Genomic DNA, 17,050 nt, shown 5'->3' on the forward strand with positions numbered 1-17,050 from the left:
GCAGATCCCTGGGCCACTTAGAAGCTCAGCGCAGGACAGAATTTCATAGGGAAATCCTGCTTTTCACAACTCAGTGGTCACAATAAGTGGTTATGACCTGATGATGTGTCGGCAAAACAGTGGGTGAAAAAACATGTTTCTGTTTAAACCTCATTTTGTTAACTTTGTATTAATGCATCACTGTTAAGCCATGTTCTCAGAACAGAGTTAAGCTCTGAAATTAAATGTGATACATATGTTTGATTTTGTAGGAAAGTCTGCAGCTCTTTAAGGATCTCAGGAGTATGTCACTGGTATGGATCATTTGTGAGAAGTGATGCTTTGGGATGCCTAGAAATCTGATGAAATACACCTTTACTGAAATGGAACCTGGCATTTCACTGAATGGCGGAATCAGTGACTTTGAAACCATTTCAAGGGGCTATAACTTGGTAAGCTATTTTTTTTATTTTAGCAGATTGGACAAATGTTAAAATGTTGATTGCTTTAGGTACTTTTTAACCAAGATTTAGAACCAGCAACGGGTAATTTGGCAATGTACATGCTCACTTGTTGAAGGTGTTAGCTCCTCACTGTGCCATCTCATTAAACCTGAGACCTACATCAACAAGGGATTAGCTAATTTCCCCATGTTTTAGGGGTCAGCGCACATACACTGTGCATGGGACAATAGTGCCCCAGTGTGCGGAGTCTGAAAACCAGCAATAAAATAGGATCCAGCAAAAGGCGAACAATTGGGGTGACCGCACAGAAAAGGCAGATTTCCTACATGGACCATACCAAAAACTTGTGGTGGACTTAGTATTGGTTGACTTTCTTGCATTTTTTTTTTTTTTTTGTCTAAATCTTTTCTTTATTGGATGTTTAAACAGCCATTGAACTATACAGCGTCCATTATTTATTAACAACTTTGAGTCAGATTTCTGTAGAAGTCAAGCATAAAAAATATCACATCTCAATCGAGCATCCCCCAGGTAGCCTACAGCAGCATAACCCGCACAGTTTCTCTCACCCACCTGCGCCATTGCTGATAGCGGATTATTCCATGCCCCTATATGCCCACCATCGTCCCCAAATTTTCTCCCACTTCCTGGGGCAACCCCTACTCCAAGAGTACTTTTTCTGCACTGGGACACTGTAGATGAGGTGGGGACCCAGTACCCCACGCCCAGTCTATATTGTGTTTAGCTACCATTGCTGCAATGGCCAACCATAGTGCATGTTGTTTCGGCCAGTGTTCCTCATCCACAATATTCAATAAAAGCAGCTTGGGGTCTGGTGGGACCTTCCTCCCAATCACCCGTGGTCATCTTACCCGCCACCCCCTGCATGTAGGTCAACAGCGCTGGGCATGTCCATAGAATGTGATACAAGGTGCCCTCGGCCCCACATCGTCGCAATCACTGCGCAGTCTGTGCCCTACCAATCTTGTGTATCACCACCCTGGAACAGTATGCCCTATGCAGAATCTGCAGCTTGATCAATCTAAACTGTGCTTTGATCGCTATGACCCTGGGACTCTGTCCCCCCCCCCCCCCTCCCCCCCAGATCTTCGTCATTTAATGCACCCAGGTCCACCTCCCATTTGGCCCGTAAAGCTATCATCGGGTCTGGGGAATTAATCAACAATTTCTTGTACAACAGAGATATTGCCTTCGGCACCAGGGGTCCGTCAAAAGGCGGTCCTCCAGAGGAGCCACCTCCGGCAACGGCTCATGCTCCAGAACATACTGACTCAATGCATGCCGCAGCTGCAGGTACCTAAACTGTTCCGTTCCTGCCATAGCATATTCTTGTTGTAGTACTTCGAATGTCACAAGTGCCTGACCTCTCCAGACGTCCCCCAGGTGTTTGATCCCCAGAAGAGACCATTTGTGGAACCCACCCAAGGTCTGAAGGTCCCCCAACAAGTCACTACACCACAGTGGAGTCTGTGCTGTCAAGGTTGATTCCCAGCCCAGAAAACTGATGGCGTCATGCCACGCCTGCACTACCGTTGCAATGTGCACCGGCAGCGATTGCAAACTTGCACGGGTATAGAGGGCCGGCTCATATCACCCCCAGCCCCCAACATCTGTCTGTCCACCTGAAACTCTGGGTCCTCTTGGTCCTCGAAGGCCCAATCATTAATGTTGACCAATTGCGTCGCCCAATATTAGCGAAAGGGATCTGGGATTGCCAGCCCACCCTCATACACCCCAAGCTTCAGTTTCAACAGTGCTACACTGGAACATCTGCCGTCCCACAGCAGTAATCTGATGTCCCGGTCTAAGCTCCGGAACGCCTCTGCCGGTATCCTGTAGGGAGTGTTCTGGAAAACATACAGAAGCCGGGGAGTGTCATCATCTTGTCTAGGGCCGCTCTGCCCATGAGAGAAAGAGGCAGTTTCCTCCAGTGGGCCACATCCCTATAGAATCTATCAAGCTGAGATTTGAGGTTTTTCTGTAGAAAGCACTTCTGGTTCCTAGTGACAAATATCCCCAGATATTTGAAGCCCTCCACACAGATCGGTACGTTACAGCTCGGGGGCATTGTGGGCGGGGCCCCAGCCAGGGGAAAGACCAACGATTTATCCCAGTTAATCTGGTAACCAAAGTGATCCCCAAATATTCCAAAGACCTGCATTATCCTGTCGATGGACCACTGGGGTTGTGTAATATATAGCCTCCTCCTCGTACAGGGATATACTTTCCTCCCATGTTGCACCCTAGTCTATACTCCGAATCAAAGGATCGTGTCGGATCCATTCTGCCAAGGGCTTGAGTGCCAAGGTGAATAAATGGGGGAGAGGGGGCACCCCTGCCAGGTGCCCCTTGTGTAGGGCAAAGGGCAGTGATAACGTACCATTAACCCATACCCGGGCCACTGGTTCCCAATACAGCAGTCTAATCCAAGTCAGGAACCGCGGACCCACAGGAAACCTCCAAAGAGCCGCAAAAATATACAGCCATTCCACACTGCCGAAGGCCATCCAGGCGTCGAGAGATAGGAGCGCTGCCTGGTCCTCATCCTGGCCTTCCATCATGTGTAGGACCCTGTAGAGTCTCCGCAAGTTCAGACGTGTGGATCTGGACAGCATGAAGCTGGATTGGGCCGAGTGGACCAGTTTAGGAATAAGTGTGCGCAGTCTACTTGCCAGAACCTTTGCCGGGGCCTATAAGAAGCAGCATACCTCTCCGGAGGTCTATCTTTCTTCGGAATCACTCCGATGGTCTTCTGAACCGGTGGCAACAGTCCCACCTCCTGTGCCTCCCAGAACATGGCCAACATGTGCTTGGTCACCCTGCTCCCCTGGCATTTAAATAGCTCTGCTGAAAGCCCATTTGGCCCTGCCGCCTTACCCGACTGGAGCCCCCCCAGAACGCCGAGGCAACTTATTCTGCTGTCAGTTCAGCATCTACCTCCCCTCTCTCTGCCTCCAAGAGCCTGGTAACAGGATATCCTGAGAGAAGGTCTGCACAGTCCGTCTCCGACATTGAAGTCACTGAAGTATAGACTCCTCATAGTATTTGGCAAAGGCCTCTGCTATGGACTCGTTAGACTCACATACGGTCCACTCCTTAGTCAGTACCCCCCTGACCCACGAGCGCTCTTGTTCTCTCTTGTCCAACCAGGCCAATAATTTATTGGCTTTGTCCCCCACATCATACAGCCGATGCTGAGATGCCAGGACATAATCCAGAGCGTGTTGTTCAGCCAGAGTATGCAGCTCATATTGTTTGAGGCAAAGCTGGTGGGGGAGACCATCATCCGCTCCTCCCTGTGCGTGACACTGGGCTTCCAAGTCTGCGCTTTCTCACTCAAGTTCCGTGGCCTGCAAATGTTCCTTTTTCCGGCCCCCCGATTATGTCTTGTGCATGACCCCTTATTACTGTTTTAAAGGCTTCCCACAGTATGCACACGGACTCCACTGATCCCAAATTTTCCTCAAAATATTAGGTCGCCCTCTTCCTTAATTTGTCATCAAAGGATTTGTCTCTTAAATACCAGGGATCCATTTGAGGCGGCTCAGGGTAGGACTGTGGAGGACCCAGCACAGTGACTCCCACAGGGGAATGGTGGGAGATCCCTCTCGGGTAATGCACAGCTTCTTGGAACCTACCTACATGAGTAAAAGTCATGAATAGAAATGCCAGCCTCAATGAGCCACCATCGGGGACCGAGGAATAAGTGAAGTGTCTCTTCCCCGGATTCTGCTCCCTCCACAAATCTGCCAGGCCAAAGAAGTCCAAAAAGAACTTCACTGTCGTTGAAGCGTCTGGTGACCTCGCATGTGAAACTGTATCCAACCCCAGGTCAACCACCAGATTCATATCACCTCCCAGAACCAAAAGACCTGTCGTAAAGTCAAGCAGCAAAGCGCCCAGGTCCGCAAGGGCAGACCCCTGGAGTCTCGGCGGAGCATGGACCGAGCGCAGGTTAAGGGTGTGCTCCTCCTAGGACTCGAGACTGCCACATATCATCCCAGTGAGTCCCTCCAAGTGCGTGTCAGAATTAATGGTATTTTTCTTTTTAAGAAGGAGGCCCACTCTCCTGGAACCCACTGTGTAGCCTGCATGTGCAACCAATTGGTACCCAAACCTATCCAGCGCCTTGTAGTAGCTCCCCCTTTAGCTATGTTTCCTGCAGTAAAACAAGATAGGGGCCATGCCTGCGCAGGAACTGAAGGACTATGGTCCATTTGATGAGACTACCCAGACCATCCATAATCCATGGCATGACCCTAAGGGTGTGAGCTCTTAGTTCTGCCATTTGGTGACCCTCTTCTACCCAACCGAACTCCAGTACCAATCCCACGGTACTGCACCCCCACCCGTGTCTCCCTGCCCTGAGTGCTGTCCCATAGCGTTGAAAGGCTGTGCAATAGCATGATAACAAGGTATAACCATGAACTGTAATTCAACAATCCCCTACTAGGAATTACCCCCACCCTGCAACCCTGCATAGCAGGCTTTGACCAGCCTACCCCCCCCAAACAACGGAGCGCCTGTCACCCATAAGATTTCTAACTTTTGCATGGGTGGGCCAGCGCCACCATTTCTGACCTTCACCATTTACTGTGCAAACAGTCAGTTCAGATCAATCCCCCGTTGTACATTTCTATGTGTCATATGTTGCATCGCCTGCCAGTTGTAGGTGGGCACTGAACTTGCCACCAGCACCCAAGCCAACTATGATGCCGAAGTTCCCACTTGTCCCGGCCCCTGCCGCTGTGTTGGAGAAGTCATCTTCTTCTTTCCATCAGGCCTCCCTTTGTAACTTCGATGGTTGACGCGGCTTGCAGCTCTAGATCCCTCCAGCCACTCCAGGCCGCCTCCGGCACGGTGAAGTGCCATGTCCGGCCATCTGCGATTGCCCACAGCCGCAATGGGAAGAGCATGATATACTTGAGTTCACGGTCTAGTAGAGCTTTTCTTTTTACCTCTTGAAAGCTTTGGCTCGGCCTTTGGACCTTCAAATTAAAGTCTGGGAAGAAGCGAACAGTAGCATTCTCGTACTGCAGGTCCCCCTGTGATCTAGCAGCCTTCGAATGGCATACCGGTCCCGAAAATTGAATATGCACGCAATGATTGATGGTCCTTGGAGGGTCCCCCAGCACAGGAGAGGGACCGGAGCTCTGTGAGCCCGCTCAACCGTAAAAAAAACACAGATAGTCTCTTAGGGTGAAGGAAGTCCGTGATTAGGGTCTCTTTAAACAGCTCAACACTTGGGCCCTTGACTCCCTCCGGAATCCCTACAACTCTGATATTATTTCTCTGCGCCCTCCCTTCCTGATCCTCCAGGCGTTGCCGCCATTCTCATGTTCCGCAGTGAGGCACCTTACCTGGTCCTCGAGTTTCTTGGATGTAGATTGTAGACGGGCGATGTCTGTCCCCGCAGTCGTGACCTTTTCATAGACTTTAAGATCAGCGTGCAGAAGGGCCAAATCCACCACCACCACGTCAAGCCTGGGCTCCAGAGATCCCTTTATGTCCTGAATGGCGGCCATTATTGTTCCCAGGGAGGGTTGACTCGGGGTTTGGGGTGGGGTCCTGCTCCGTCTCCTGTCCCCGTCTCATCCCAGTGTTGTCACAGGCACCCCGACTGTCTCTGTACAGCATATTTGTCCATTTTGTTTGCCTGCTGTGAGGGCTGCCCTTTGTTCCTGACCATGCTGGGTGAGCGCCCGCAATCCTTCAACTAGGGCCCCACCTGTCCACAGGTCCCTAATGTTCCAATTCAGAGCACGGAATGGTGGGCAACACTCCTCTCCACAGGTGCTACATAGTGCGCCTCCGGGGCCCGGTCCCACTCCCCCTCTTGGCGGGGGGGAGGCGGGACGCCAGTCCCCGAACAACAATCACCACCACTGAGGCTCATCTAGTGAATGCAGGAAAAAGGAACTCCAAATGGGGCCTGGCTATTATCAGGGCAGGTGTCCAAACCAGGCTGCATCGCTCCCACCGGCCATTTCGTCACGGGCCTCGTAGCCCCCACATCGGGCCACGTGCAGGAGGCAGAGACACTTGTCCGTCTGCACCTCTGCTCCACTAAAATGCGACCTCACCGAAGCCCCGGACACCCGGCTTCAATCACTAGACATGGGGGGAGGCCCTCTGCTTTCCAGGCCACTGCTCCACCTGCCGCAGCCGCCCTTTGTCCTCTGCCCAGCCAAACCCTCCAGGGAACCCCGATCGGGCACCGGACCTCTTCCGGCACCAGGCCTCCCACAGCTGCGCCTCCTTCACCAGGCCGCAGGTCACACATGCGCCGCTCTTGAAGGTGCAGATTGCCCATCTCCTGGTGGCCCCCGCCCCCTGAAACTGCCACCCTGCCGCTCTAGAGGCCTCTCGGGCCCCCTGCTCCAGACGGGCAATTTGGATAATTAGACAGATCTTTGGGGCAGTTAAAAACGTAACTGTGGAGCTCCGCTAAATGGCAGCCATCTTGGCTGGTGCTTAGCCATGCTACCAACTTTGTTGCACTTCTTATTCAGTGGCTTATCCTCCCGGTCTTGTCTTACTCTCTCCAAACATCCTTTTGATTGGCTGATTTGCATCTTTCCACTACTTACTTTTAGAGAACTACCTTTTCCGTTAAGCATTCCATTGGAGTGAATGTGCTTTGCAGCTCTTTCCTTCGTGTGCTTCTCCCTCTGCCTGTAGTTTGCACCTCTCTTGTGCACTACCATTCCCCCTCCTTTTTTTATCCCTTCTCTAGCCGCAAAGCTTTATTTTTATCAACTCTGACTGCTCTTCGGTGCTCCTCTCCACTTTCTCCACCATTGCTTGTCCACCTGTCTTCTTAACGTTTATTTTTGTTTTTTTACATTTCTTGGAGTGCAGATTGCTGCTGTCCCTTGAAAAAATGTGCATTAGAGCTTTTGAAAATGAATTTTATTTACCACCCAAGTGGCATCTGCCATCTAGGACCATTAAATAAATAAATAAAATAGCACCCGTTTCATCTAGTGGCTCTATACATTAATGGTGACTTTGGAATGGGCATATGTCGTCACTTGTGCATGCGCCTGCTGAATGACATGGGTGCCAGTTCATCAAGATGCATATGTACGCATCATGTCATCCTGCGTTTTCTTTCTGATGCAACAGTTAATGGGGTAAAAAGAAAATTGTTTTAGAACTTTATAGTGTCCTACGAGTAACCGTTTGGTTATTTCAGAGTGGGCAGTGAGGAAAACGTCAAAAGTTGGTAACAAAAGTGGAGAATGTGTACGTCCAATATGGTAAATATTTAGCACTTTTTTCAAACTTTGGGCCAGGCCTAATGTTTGGACGGAGGTTCCAGCCCTACCCATATAGCAGCAATGAATCTTAAGACGCAGTAAATCGTTATTGGGAATAGAATTGAAACTAATGAATCCACCTTCTCCCATCTTAGTAGTTTAAGTATATGATGTAAGGAAATTCCTCTTTGGCATGGTTACCCCCTAACATTTTGCCTTTGCTGATGCTAAGTTATGATTTGAAAGTGTGCTGGGACCCTGCTAACCAGTGTTCTTTCCCTAAACTGTACCTTTGTATCCACAATTGGCACAACCCTGGCACTGAGGTAAGTCCCTTGTAACTGGTACCCCTGGTACCATGGGCCCTGATGCCAGGGAAGGTCTCCAAGGGCTGCAGCTGCCACCCTGGGGACACCTCACTGAGCACATGCACACTGCCTCACAGCTTGTGTGTGGTGGTGGGGAGAAAATGACTAAGTTGACATGGCACTCCCCTCAGGGTGCCATGCCAACCTCACCCTGCCTGCGGAATAGGTAAGTCACCCCTCTAGCAGGCCTTACAGCCCTAAGGCAGGGTGCACTATACCACAGGCGAGGGCATATGTGCATGAGCACTATGCCCCTACAGTGTCTAAGCAAAACCTTAGACATTGTAAGTGCAGGGTAGCCATAAGAGTATATGGTCTAGGAGTTTGTCAAACACGAACTCCACAGTTCCATAAAGGTTACACTGAAAACTGTGATGTTTGGTATCAAACTTCTCAGCACCGATGCCAGTGTGCAATTTATTGTAACATACACACAGAGGGCATCTTAGAGATGCCCCCTGAATACCTACCCGACTTCTAGTGTAGGCTGACCAGTTTCTGCCAGCCTGCCAAACACCAGACATGTTGCTGGCCACATGGGGAGGGTGCCTTTGTCACTTTGTGGCCAGGAACAAAGCCTGTACTAGGTGGAGGTGCTTCTCACCTCCCCCAGCAGAAACTGTAACACTTGGCGGTGAGCCTCGAAGGCTCACCCCTTTTGTTACAGCGCCCCAGGGCATCCCAGCTAGTGGAGATGCCCGCCCCTCCGCCCACTGCCCCCACTTCTCGCTGCAAGGCTGGAGGAGATAATGAGAAAAACAAGGAGGAGTCACCCACCAGTCAGGACAGCCCGTAAGGTGTCCTGATCGGAGGTGACCCCTGCCTTTAGAAATCCTCCATCTTGCGTTTGGGGTATTCCCCCAATAGGATTAGGGATGTGTCCCCCTCCCCACAGGGAGGAGGCACAAAGAGGGTGTAGCCACCCTCAAGGACAGTAGCCATTAGCTACTGCCCTCCCAGACCTAAACACACCCCTAAATTCAGTATTTAGGGGCTCCCCAGATCCCAGGAAATCAGGTTCCTGCAACCTGAAGAAACAAGGACTGCTGACCTACAAGCCTGCAGAGCAGGAGGAAGACGAGAACTGCTTTGACCCCAGCCCTACTGGCCTGTCTCCAACTTCGAAAACCTGCGCCAGCGACACATCCGACAGGGACCAGTGACCTCTGAAGCCTCAGAGGACTGCCCTGGACTAAAGGAGCAAAAAACTCCAGTGAACAGCGGCCCTGTTCAAAACCAGCTACTTCTTTGCAACAAAGAAGCAACTTTGAAAGACTCCACGTTTCCCGCCGGAAGCGTGAGACTTCACACTCTGCACCCGTCGCCCCGGCTCAAGATCCAGAGAACAAACACCTCAGGGAGGACTCCCTGGCGACTGCGAGCCCGTGAGTAACCAGAGACGACCGCCCCCCCTCCCCCCAGCCCCCACAGCGACGCCTGCAGAGAGAATCCTGAGGCTACCCCTGACCGCGACTGCCTGTAAGAAGGGACCCGACGCCTGGAACCAGCACTGCACCCGCAGCCCCCAGGACCTGAAGGAACCGAACTTCAACGCAGGAGTGACCCCCAGGTGACCCTATGCCTAGCCCAGGTGGTGGCTGCCCCAAGGAGCCACCACCCCGTGCCTGCCTGCACCACTAGAGTGACCCCCGGGTCCCTCCATTGTTACCTACCTGAAACCCAACGCCTGCTTTGCACCCTGCACCCGGCTGCCCCTGTGCCGCTGAGGGTGTGTTTTGTGTGCCTATTTGTGTCCCTCCCCAGTGCTCTACAAAACCCCCCTGGTCTGCCCCCAGAGGACGCAGGTACTTACCTGCTGGCAGACTGGAACCGGAGTACCCCTGTTCTCCATAGGCGCCTATGTGTTTTGGGCACCTCTTTGACCTCTGCACCTGACCGGCCCTGAGCTGCTGGTGTGGTAACTTTGGGGTTGCCTTGAACCCCCAACGGTGGGCTGCCTATGCCCCAGAACTGAGACTTGTAAGTGTTTTACTCACCTCCTAATCTAACCTTTACTTACCTCCCCCAGGAAGGTGATTTTTGCACTGTCCACTTTGAAAATAGCTTATTGCCATTTTTACAAAGACTGTACATGATATTGTTTTCTTTCAAAGTTCCTAAAGTATCTAAGAGAAGTACCTTACATTTAAAGTGTTTTATGTAAATCTTGAACATGTGGTTCTTAAAATAAACTAAGAAAATATATTCTATTTAAAAACCTATTGGCCTTGAGTAAGTCTTTGAGTGTGTTTTCCTCATTTATTGCCTGTGTGTGTACAACAAAAGCTTAACACTACCCTCTGATAAGCGTACTGCTCGACCACACTACCACAAAATAGAGCATTTGAATGATCTACTTTTGTCACTATCTTACCTCTAAGGGGAACCCTTGGCCTCTGTGCAGACTATTTCTTACTTTGAAATAGTATATACAGAGTCAACTTCCTACATATGGACACAGCCAGTTTATTGCTGTGGTTACAGTTTGGGAACAGGGTAAGAATGCGGGATGTTAAGATACTGTCAGCATGTATCTCTGAATAATAATGTACGAAGTGATATTGTTATGATGCAGTATCGCTAAATTGCTGAGATAAATTGAAATGCTGCCTCATGAGATGTTGAATCATTATGAGGTATATGATGAAAACGCAATAAAGTTTGTTAAAGTGCATCAGGACTCATAACTTCGTGGTCACTACATTGGGCGTACCTTTACACAACACCTTTGTAGGTAAGTTTATATAATTACATTGTTGAACAAATGTATGTTGGGTGAAGGATTACTGTTTTTTAATTTCATAAAGAATGTTAGCAAGGGCCTGATTGAGTTCTCTGAGGGTGTTTTCCTTGCCTTTTTGACCATATGTGTATCTTTGCCTAGTCGAAGGTGTATCAAAAGTTATATTTTCGAATCTTTTACACCATAAAGCATAGTCTCCTGTTACTGATTCCAGTCACACTACCTGCTGAATAAGGAGTACAGAGACCCTTCATGCAGCTGTACGTGTCATTTAATATACAGACACCACATATAAGGGGGTGTCTTAAATGCCATGCTATGTGATGGTCCTCTTGCATTTACAGACTGACTACAGACAAGAGAACCTGACAAAGTAATAGTTTTTGGGGGTCCTGCTTAAAATTTTAACTAGACTTCTGGGAGCTAGGAGAGTCAATCAGAAGTACGCATACGGAGGTCTTTGCTGAGATGATCTTAGATTCTGTGTGAAACCAGATTATTAACAAAGGGGAGAGTAGTGATTGAACTATGCTTTATTCCAGACCAGCTATATGCAAACCAGCTTTAGTCCTCTTCCTGTAGCAACAGTCCAGCCTGAATTGCCAGCCTAGATCCCCCTCCAGGTGTGAACACAAGCAGCTCAAATCTGGTTCATGCAATCATTTACCCGGTCTTGCATCTAGGTTCTTATAGTCTCTTTTGTTTGGCCTAGTGTAGGAAAGTGCCTCTTTTGACATGGTTGCCCCTGCCACTTTTTGCCTGATTTCTGGTGTAATTTCGACTGAGAGAGCACTGGTTTCCAGCTAACCAGGACCCCACAGCCAGATCTTTCTCCCAAAATTGCACAGTAGAGTTTCCCAATTGGCAAAACCTTTATCACCCATGCAAGTCCCTAGTAAATGGTACCCAGGGCCTGAGGTACTAAGGAGGGTCCCTAAGGTCTGCACCACGAATTATGCCACCCTAATGGACCCCTTACCAAGCACATGACAGGCTACCACTGCAGGCTGTGTGTCTTGGTGCAGACAAAAGTTAAAACACGACATGGCACACAGCCTGTGTGGCATATTCCATGAACACTGCATGCAGTATATGTAAGTCACCCCTCTAGCATGCCTTATAGATGTAAGGCAGGGTGCATTTTATTACATGTGAGGGCATATCTGAATGAGCAGATATGCCCCTGCTATGTCTTTCTCAATTCTCAGACATAGGAAGTGACTGGGAAGCCATTTTAAATGTATGTGCCGGGCGCTGGCCACTACAGGTTTCCAAGCTACATGATGGCTTCTCTGATTATAGGGATGTTTGGTATCAAACATCTCATTTTTAATAAACCCTCACTGATGCCAGTGAGGGATTTATGAATAACTATGCCCAGAGGCACCTTAGAGGGGCCGCCTGAAAATCTGCCAGTTACTAGTGGGTTGGCTGACTGGTCCTGACCACTTCAGCCACCACACACTTGTTTCCGACCCCACTCCCCCAAGGTGAGAGCCAGTGCTCTTGAGGGCCAGAAACAAAAGCCTGCGCTGGGCGGTGCTGTTATCACCTCACCCAGGTCGGATGGACATTCCAGGGCGGTAAGCTTCAAAGGTATAGCTGTCTTTATATTGGGACCCAGGTCTCTCCAGGTGGGGGGAGATGACCACCCCCCACCTTCCCCAAATGCCCCCCATCCCCACCACTACCTCCGTCCTGACCCCACTTTTAGTGGCAGCACAGGTGGGAAAAGTAGGCAGATTGGAGGTGTGCCCACTTCATGCAAGTCCCACCCCTAAGGTGGACAAGCTGAAGTTGGCACCACTTTTCAAATTTCTCCTTGATTGGAAGGAATTAAGCCCCTAGCGTTAGGGTTATGCCAACTTCCCGGCAGAAGTGGTCATAGAAAGAGTGTAGTCACCCTAAAGGTGGGCAACTCATTGACTACCACCTGGCCCCTAAATTGAGTATTTAGGTGGCACCCCTGAAAGCTAGAACTCGGATACTGACGACCTAAGATGCAAAGGACAAGGAAGAGTCGCACCTGCAGAAGAGGAAAAGAAGCAGCAGCTGACCTGGTACCAACCCCGCTGACCTGCCTGCTAACCTCGATGGACTCTGCTCAAAAAGATCACTCGTCCTGCAGCTGAGCCTTCAGAAACCCAGGAGGACTGCCTACCTTCCATAAAGACTCAAGCCTTTTGCGGGCAGTGGATGTGCTCTGCAATAAAGTCTCAAGAAAGGACTCTGCAGCCTCCAGAACAGCAAAGACCCTACATCTGAAGTGACCACTGCACCTGACCGCCACGTCCCGAGGTGAAGCCAACCAACTTGTTCCCCTGCAGTCCAGGGTCCGAGTCCACTCAGGTTTCACCCCTCTTGAACTCTCCAAAGCTGCCTTCAACCTCTGCAAGCAGGCCCCCCTCTCCTGCAGCCTTGTGGTGAGAGAAAACCCAACACCTCCAGCAACCACTGCACCGTCGCCCCCGAGTCCATCTGAGGTGGGTCACAGGTGTCAATGACGTCCCCCAGCTTGTCTGAGCTCGAGTCCACCCTGGGTCTTCCCTTGCTGGACTCCCCGACGACACCTGCAGCCTCAACTCGCAGGACCCCCTGACCATAAGTACTCCCAGACAAAGAAAACTGACACCTAAGGACACCCCTGCATCCGTTGCCTCTGGGCCCTGGAGAAAAGAACCAAAAGTGCACCTATGCCTATGAACACCATGGCTTCCTAGCCAGAGAGTGCAGCCTGTTTGACCTGAGGACCAACTCCCAATGAAAACCATTGGGCCGACGCCTTACTGCACTCCTGCATCCGGCCACCACAGTGTTGCCTGCCTGCTATGTGGTTCTGATCAGTGGCCAGTACTTACCATAACTTTCTGGGATTGGCTTTGTAAGTTGTTGTTAACTAAACATTGTTTTCTTCCGTAGGTTAACATTGAAAAACTCTGAGAATTGCACTATCTTGTTTTTATTTATGTATTTATTTATTTATTTTAAATCTGAAATGTATTTATGCTTAAAAAGTACTTACCTGATTACAAAGTTCTTGGGTTTGAAACATATGCAAAAAGAAGTGTATTATTTTTTCTAATTTGGTCTTTGATTTATTCTTTTTGTGTGTGCCATTTATTGCTTCTGTGAGTACAACAAATGCTGAGCACTACCCACTGATAAACCTAACTGAAGTGCCATTTACTGCATAAAGTCTTGAGCCCCATGGAGTCCTTAGTTTCAGTTTTATTACAAGTTGATGGTGCATTTCATTTATTTTGCCTTTTGTTTGGCTGGCAGGAGAGGATTTGCTGTTCCCTGAAAGTAGTTCCTGACTCTTATCTGTTCTTGTGCACCATTATGCAGTCATAAGGTTGACGTCTTTCTGCTCTGTCACTCCTTCTTTCTCTTTAAAATTATGGTGTATTCTTTCTGGGAGTACTGTTTTGCTAAATTTGGATTTTTCTTGTGTCGCTCAGAGAAATTATTGGTGAGTAGGAGAGTGTTGTATCACTCTTCCAGTAATTTGCATGGCAGAAAATTAACCATTTGCTTAATGAAGTAAGATATTATTTTTAATTACAAAACAATATTGTGCACAGGCGATACATGTACATTTGAAATAAGGGAGATTAACAATAAAAGTCTGTGATTAGTCTTTGTTGTTTCCCAAGCATCTATTTCTATAGCTATTGCATGGAAAGAAATGCATGTCAAAGATGAGTTCACTGAACGGGGAAATATTACAGAAGAGTTGTTATACTGACATTTCCGTGATGTGGCACTCTGGCTTGTACCATGAAATAACTTGACAATGTGCATTTAAATGTAACATTTGTCTCCTTGTCCTGAACTTTTGCACTGTCTCCAGTACAAATTATCAACATAAACAGTTTGCAGTTGCAAATACTCCAGTTTGCAAAACCAAGTCCTAAAATGGAATTCAAGATGGTTGCCAAATTGCACATGGAAGGATAGTTTTGTGGGTATCCATCCAAAGTTTGATGCAGTAACATATGTATCCTTGGTGTGTGGTTAGAATTCAATTTCCAAAGCATTCAAAAAAGTTCGGGCAGTAAACTGTTCGTAATCCTCTTTGGACGTCTAACCCTTTGTGAATTGGGGTACAGTTTTCAAGGGAATTCTGGAGTGGTCCCGTGGGCTGCTTTTGCGACCAATCGACTGAGTCCGAATTTGCAACCTAGATAATGAATATCAATTAGGTAGGTTAGGATTCCGACCCATTTAGATTCCTTATTTTACAAACTGCCCTACTAGCACACCAGTCAGATTGCAAAATAAGTGCCTGGTTGCAAATTTGCTACCTATTTTCGGAACCAGGACAAGGAAACATCTGGCCACGGGTCTTCCCTTTTTTTTTTTTTTTTTTTTTTTTTAAACAATAGAAAACAATTAAACAGAAATTCCTAATTCCTGGCCCTTACTTTCTCACTTGTGGTGTACCCCAAGGACCTAACCTAACACCACTCTGTTGAATTTGTAAATGGAGTATTGTTAAATATTGATGTAGGAATTCCTGATCACAAAGGTCTTTTAACCCCTTCGCTGCCAGGCCTTTTTTTGTCTATTTAAGGGAAGTTCGCACTTAGGCCTTCATAACTTTTTGTCCACGTAAGCTACCCATGCCAAATTTGCGTCCTTTTTTCCAAACATTCTAGGAATTCTAAAGGTATCCAGACTTTGTGGGACCAAGAAATTAGCCAAAATATAGCATTTATTTTTTTCTTAAATGGGGAAAAAGGGTTGCAGAAGAAGGCTTGCGTTTTTTTCCCCTGAAATTGGCATCAACAAAGGGTTTGCAGTGCTAAAATCCCAATCTTCCCAGCTTTCGGGTACAGGCAGACTTGAATCAGAAAACCCTATTTTTCAACACAATTTTGGCATTTTACTGGGACATACTCCGTTTTTACTATTTGTTTTTTGTGTTTTCAGCCTCCTTCCAGTTAGTAACAGAAATGGGTATGAAACCAATGTTGGATCCCAGAAAGCTAAATATTTCCAAAAAGTAGACAACATTCTGAATTCAACAAGGGGTAATTAGTGTAGATCCTACAAGGTTTTCCTACAGAAACTAACTGCTGAAATAAAAATAATATTGAAATTGAGGTGACAAAAATAGCCACCTTTCTCAAACTTTTTCTCTGCAACTTTTTTCTACTTTGTCAGATTTTTTAAAAGCAATATACTGTTACGTCTGCTGGACTCTTCTGGTTGCGGGGATATATAGGGCTTGTCGGTTCATCAGGAACCCTAGGTACACAGAGCCAATAAATGAGCTGCATCTTGCAATGGGTTTTCATTCTATACCGGGTATACAGCAATTCATTTGCTGAAATATAAAGAGTGAAAAATAGGTATCAAGAAAACATTTGTATTTCCAAAATAGGCACAAGATAAGGTGTTGAGAAGCAGTGGTTATTTGCACATATCTGAATTCTGGGGTGCCTATACTAGCATGTGAATCACAGAGCATTTCTCAAATAGTTGTCTTTTTTTACACACTATCTTACATTTGGAAGGAAAATATGTAGAGAAAGACAAAGGGCAGTAACACTTGTTTTGCTATTCTGTGTTCCCCCAAGTCTCCTGATAAAAATGATACCTCACCTGTGTTAGTAGGCCTAATGCTCGCAACAGGAAACGCAACATGAACACATCACATTTTGACATTGAAATCTGACGTGTTCTTTGCAAAGTGCCTAGCTGTAGATTTTGGCCTCTAGCTCAGCCGGCACCTAGGGACACCTACCAAACCTGTGCAATTTTGAAAACTAGACCCCTAGGGGAATCTGAGAGGAGCCACACATTTCCTTCCACCCACCTTTCCCCCAAGTCTCCCGATAAAAATGGTGCCTCACTTGTGTGGGTAGGCCTAACGCCCGTGACAGGAAATTCCCCAAAACACAACGTGGACACATCACATTTCCCCAAAGAAAACAGAGCTGTTTTTTGCAACTTGGCCTCCAGGTCAGCCGGCACCTAAGGAAACCTACCAAGCCTGCACATTTTTTTAAACTAGACACCAGGTTCTGTAACCCAGAATCCTTTGCAAACCTCAAAATTTGGCCCAAAAAACACGTTTTCCTCGCATTTCAGTGACAGAAAGTAGAGAGGAGCCACAAATTTCCGTCCACCCAGAGTTCCCCCAAGTCTCCCGATAAAAATGGTACCTCACTTGTGTGGGTAGGCCTAGTGCCCACGAAAGGAAAT

The 17,050-nt window shown here is 48.0% G+C and overlaps 1 protein-coding gene across 1 annotated transcript in view; it reads left to right on the top strand.

Moving 5' to 3' along the window:
• The window catches only part of PROSER2 (proline and serine rich 2), a 184,711-nt gene that overhangs the window by 41,269 nt on the left and 126,392 nt on the right, over positions 1 to 17,050 (top strand). Inside the window, exon 2 of the mRNA XM_069228652.1 lies at positions 252 to 431. Coding sequence (XP_069084753.1) covers positions 327 to 431 — 105 coding nt within the window. The 5' untranslated portion in view covers positions 252 to 326. The remainder of the gene's footprint in view (positions 1 to 251; positions 432 to 17,050) is intronic.

This window comes from Pleurodeles waltl, chromosome 4_1 (genome assembly GCF_031143425.1).
Source record: "Pleurodeles waltl isolate 20211129_DDA chromosome 4_1, aPleWal1.hap1.20221129, whole genome shotgun sequence".
Lineage (NCBI taxonomy): Eukaryota > Metazoa > Chordata > Amphibia > Caudata > Salamandridae > Pleurodeles > Pleurodeles waltl.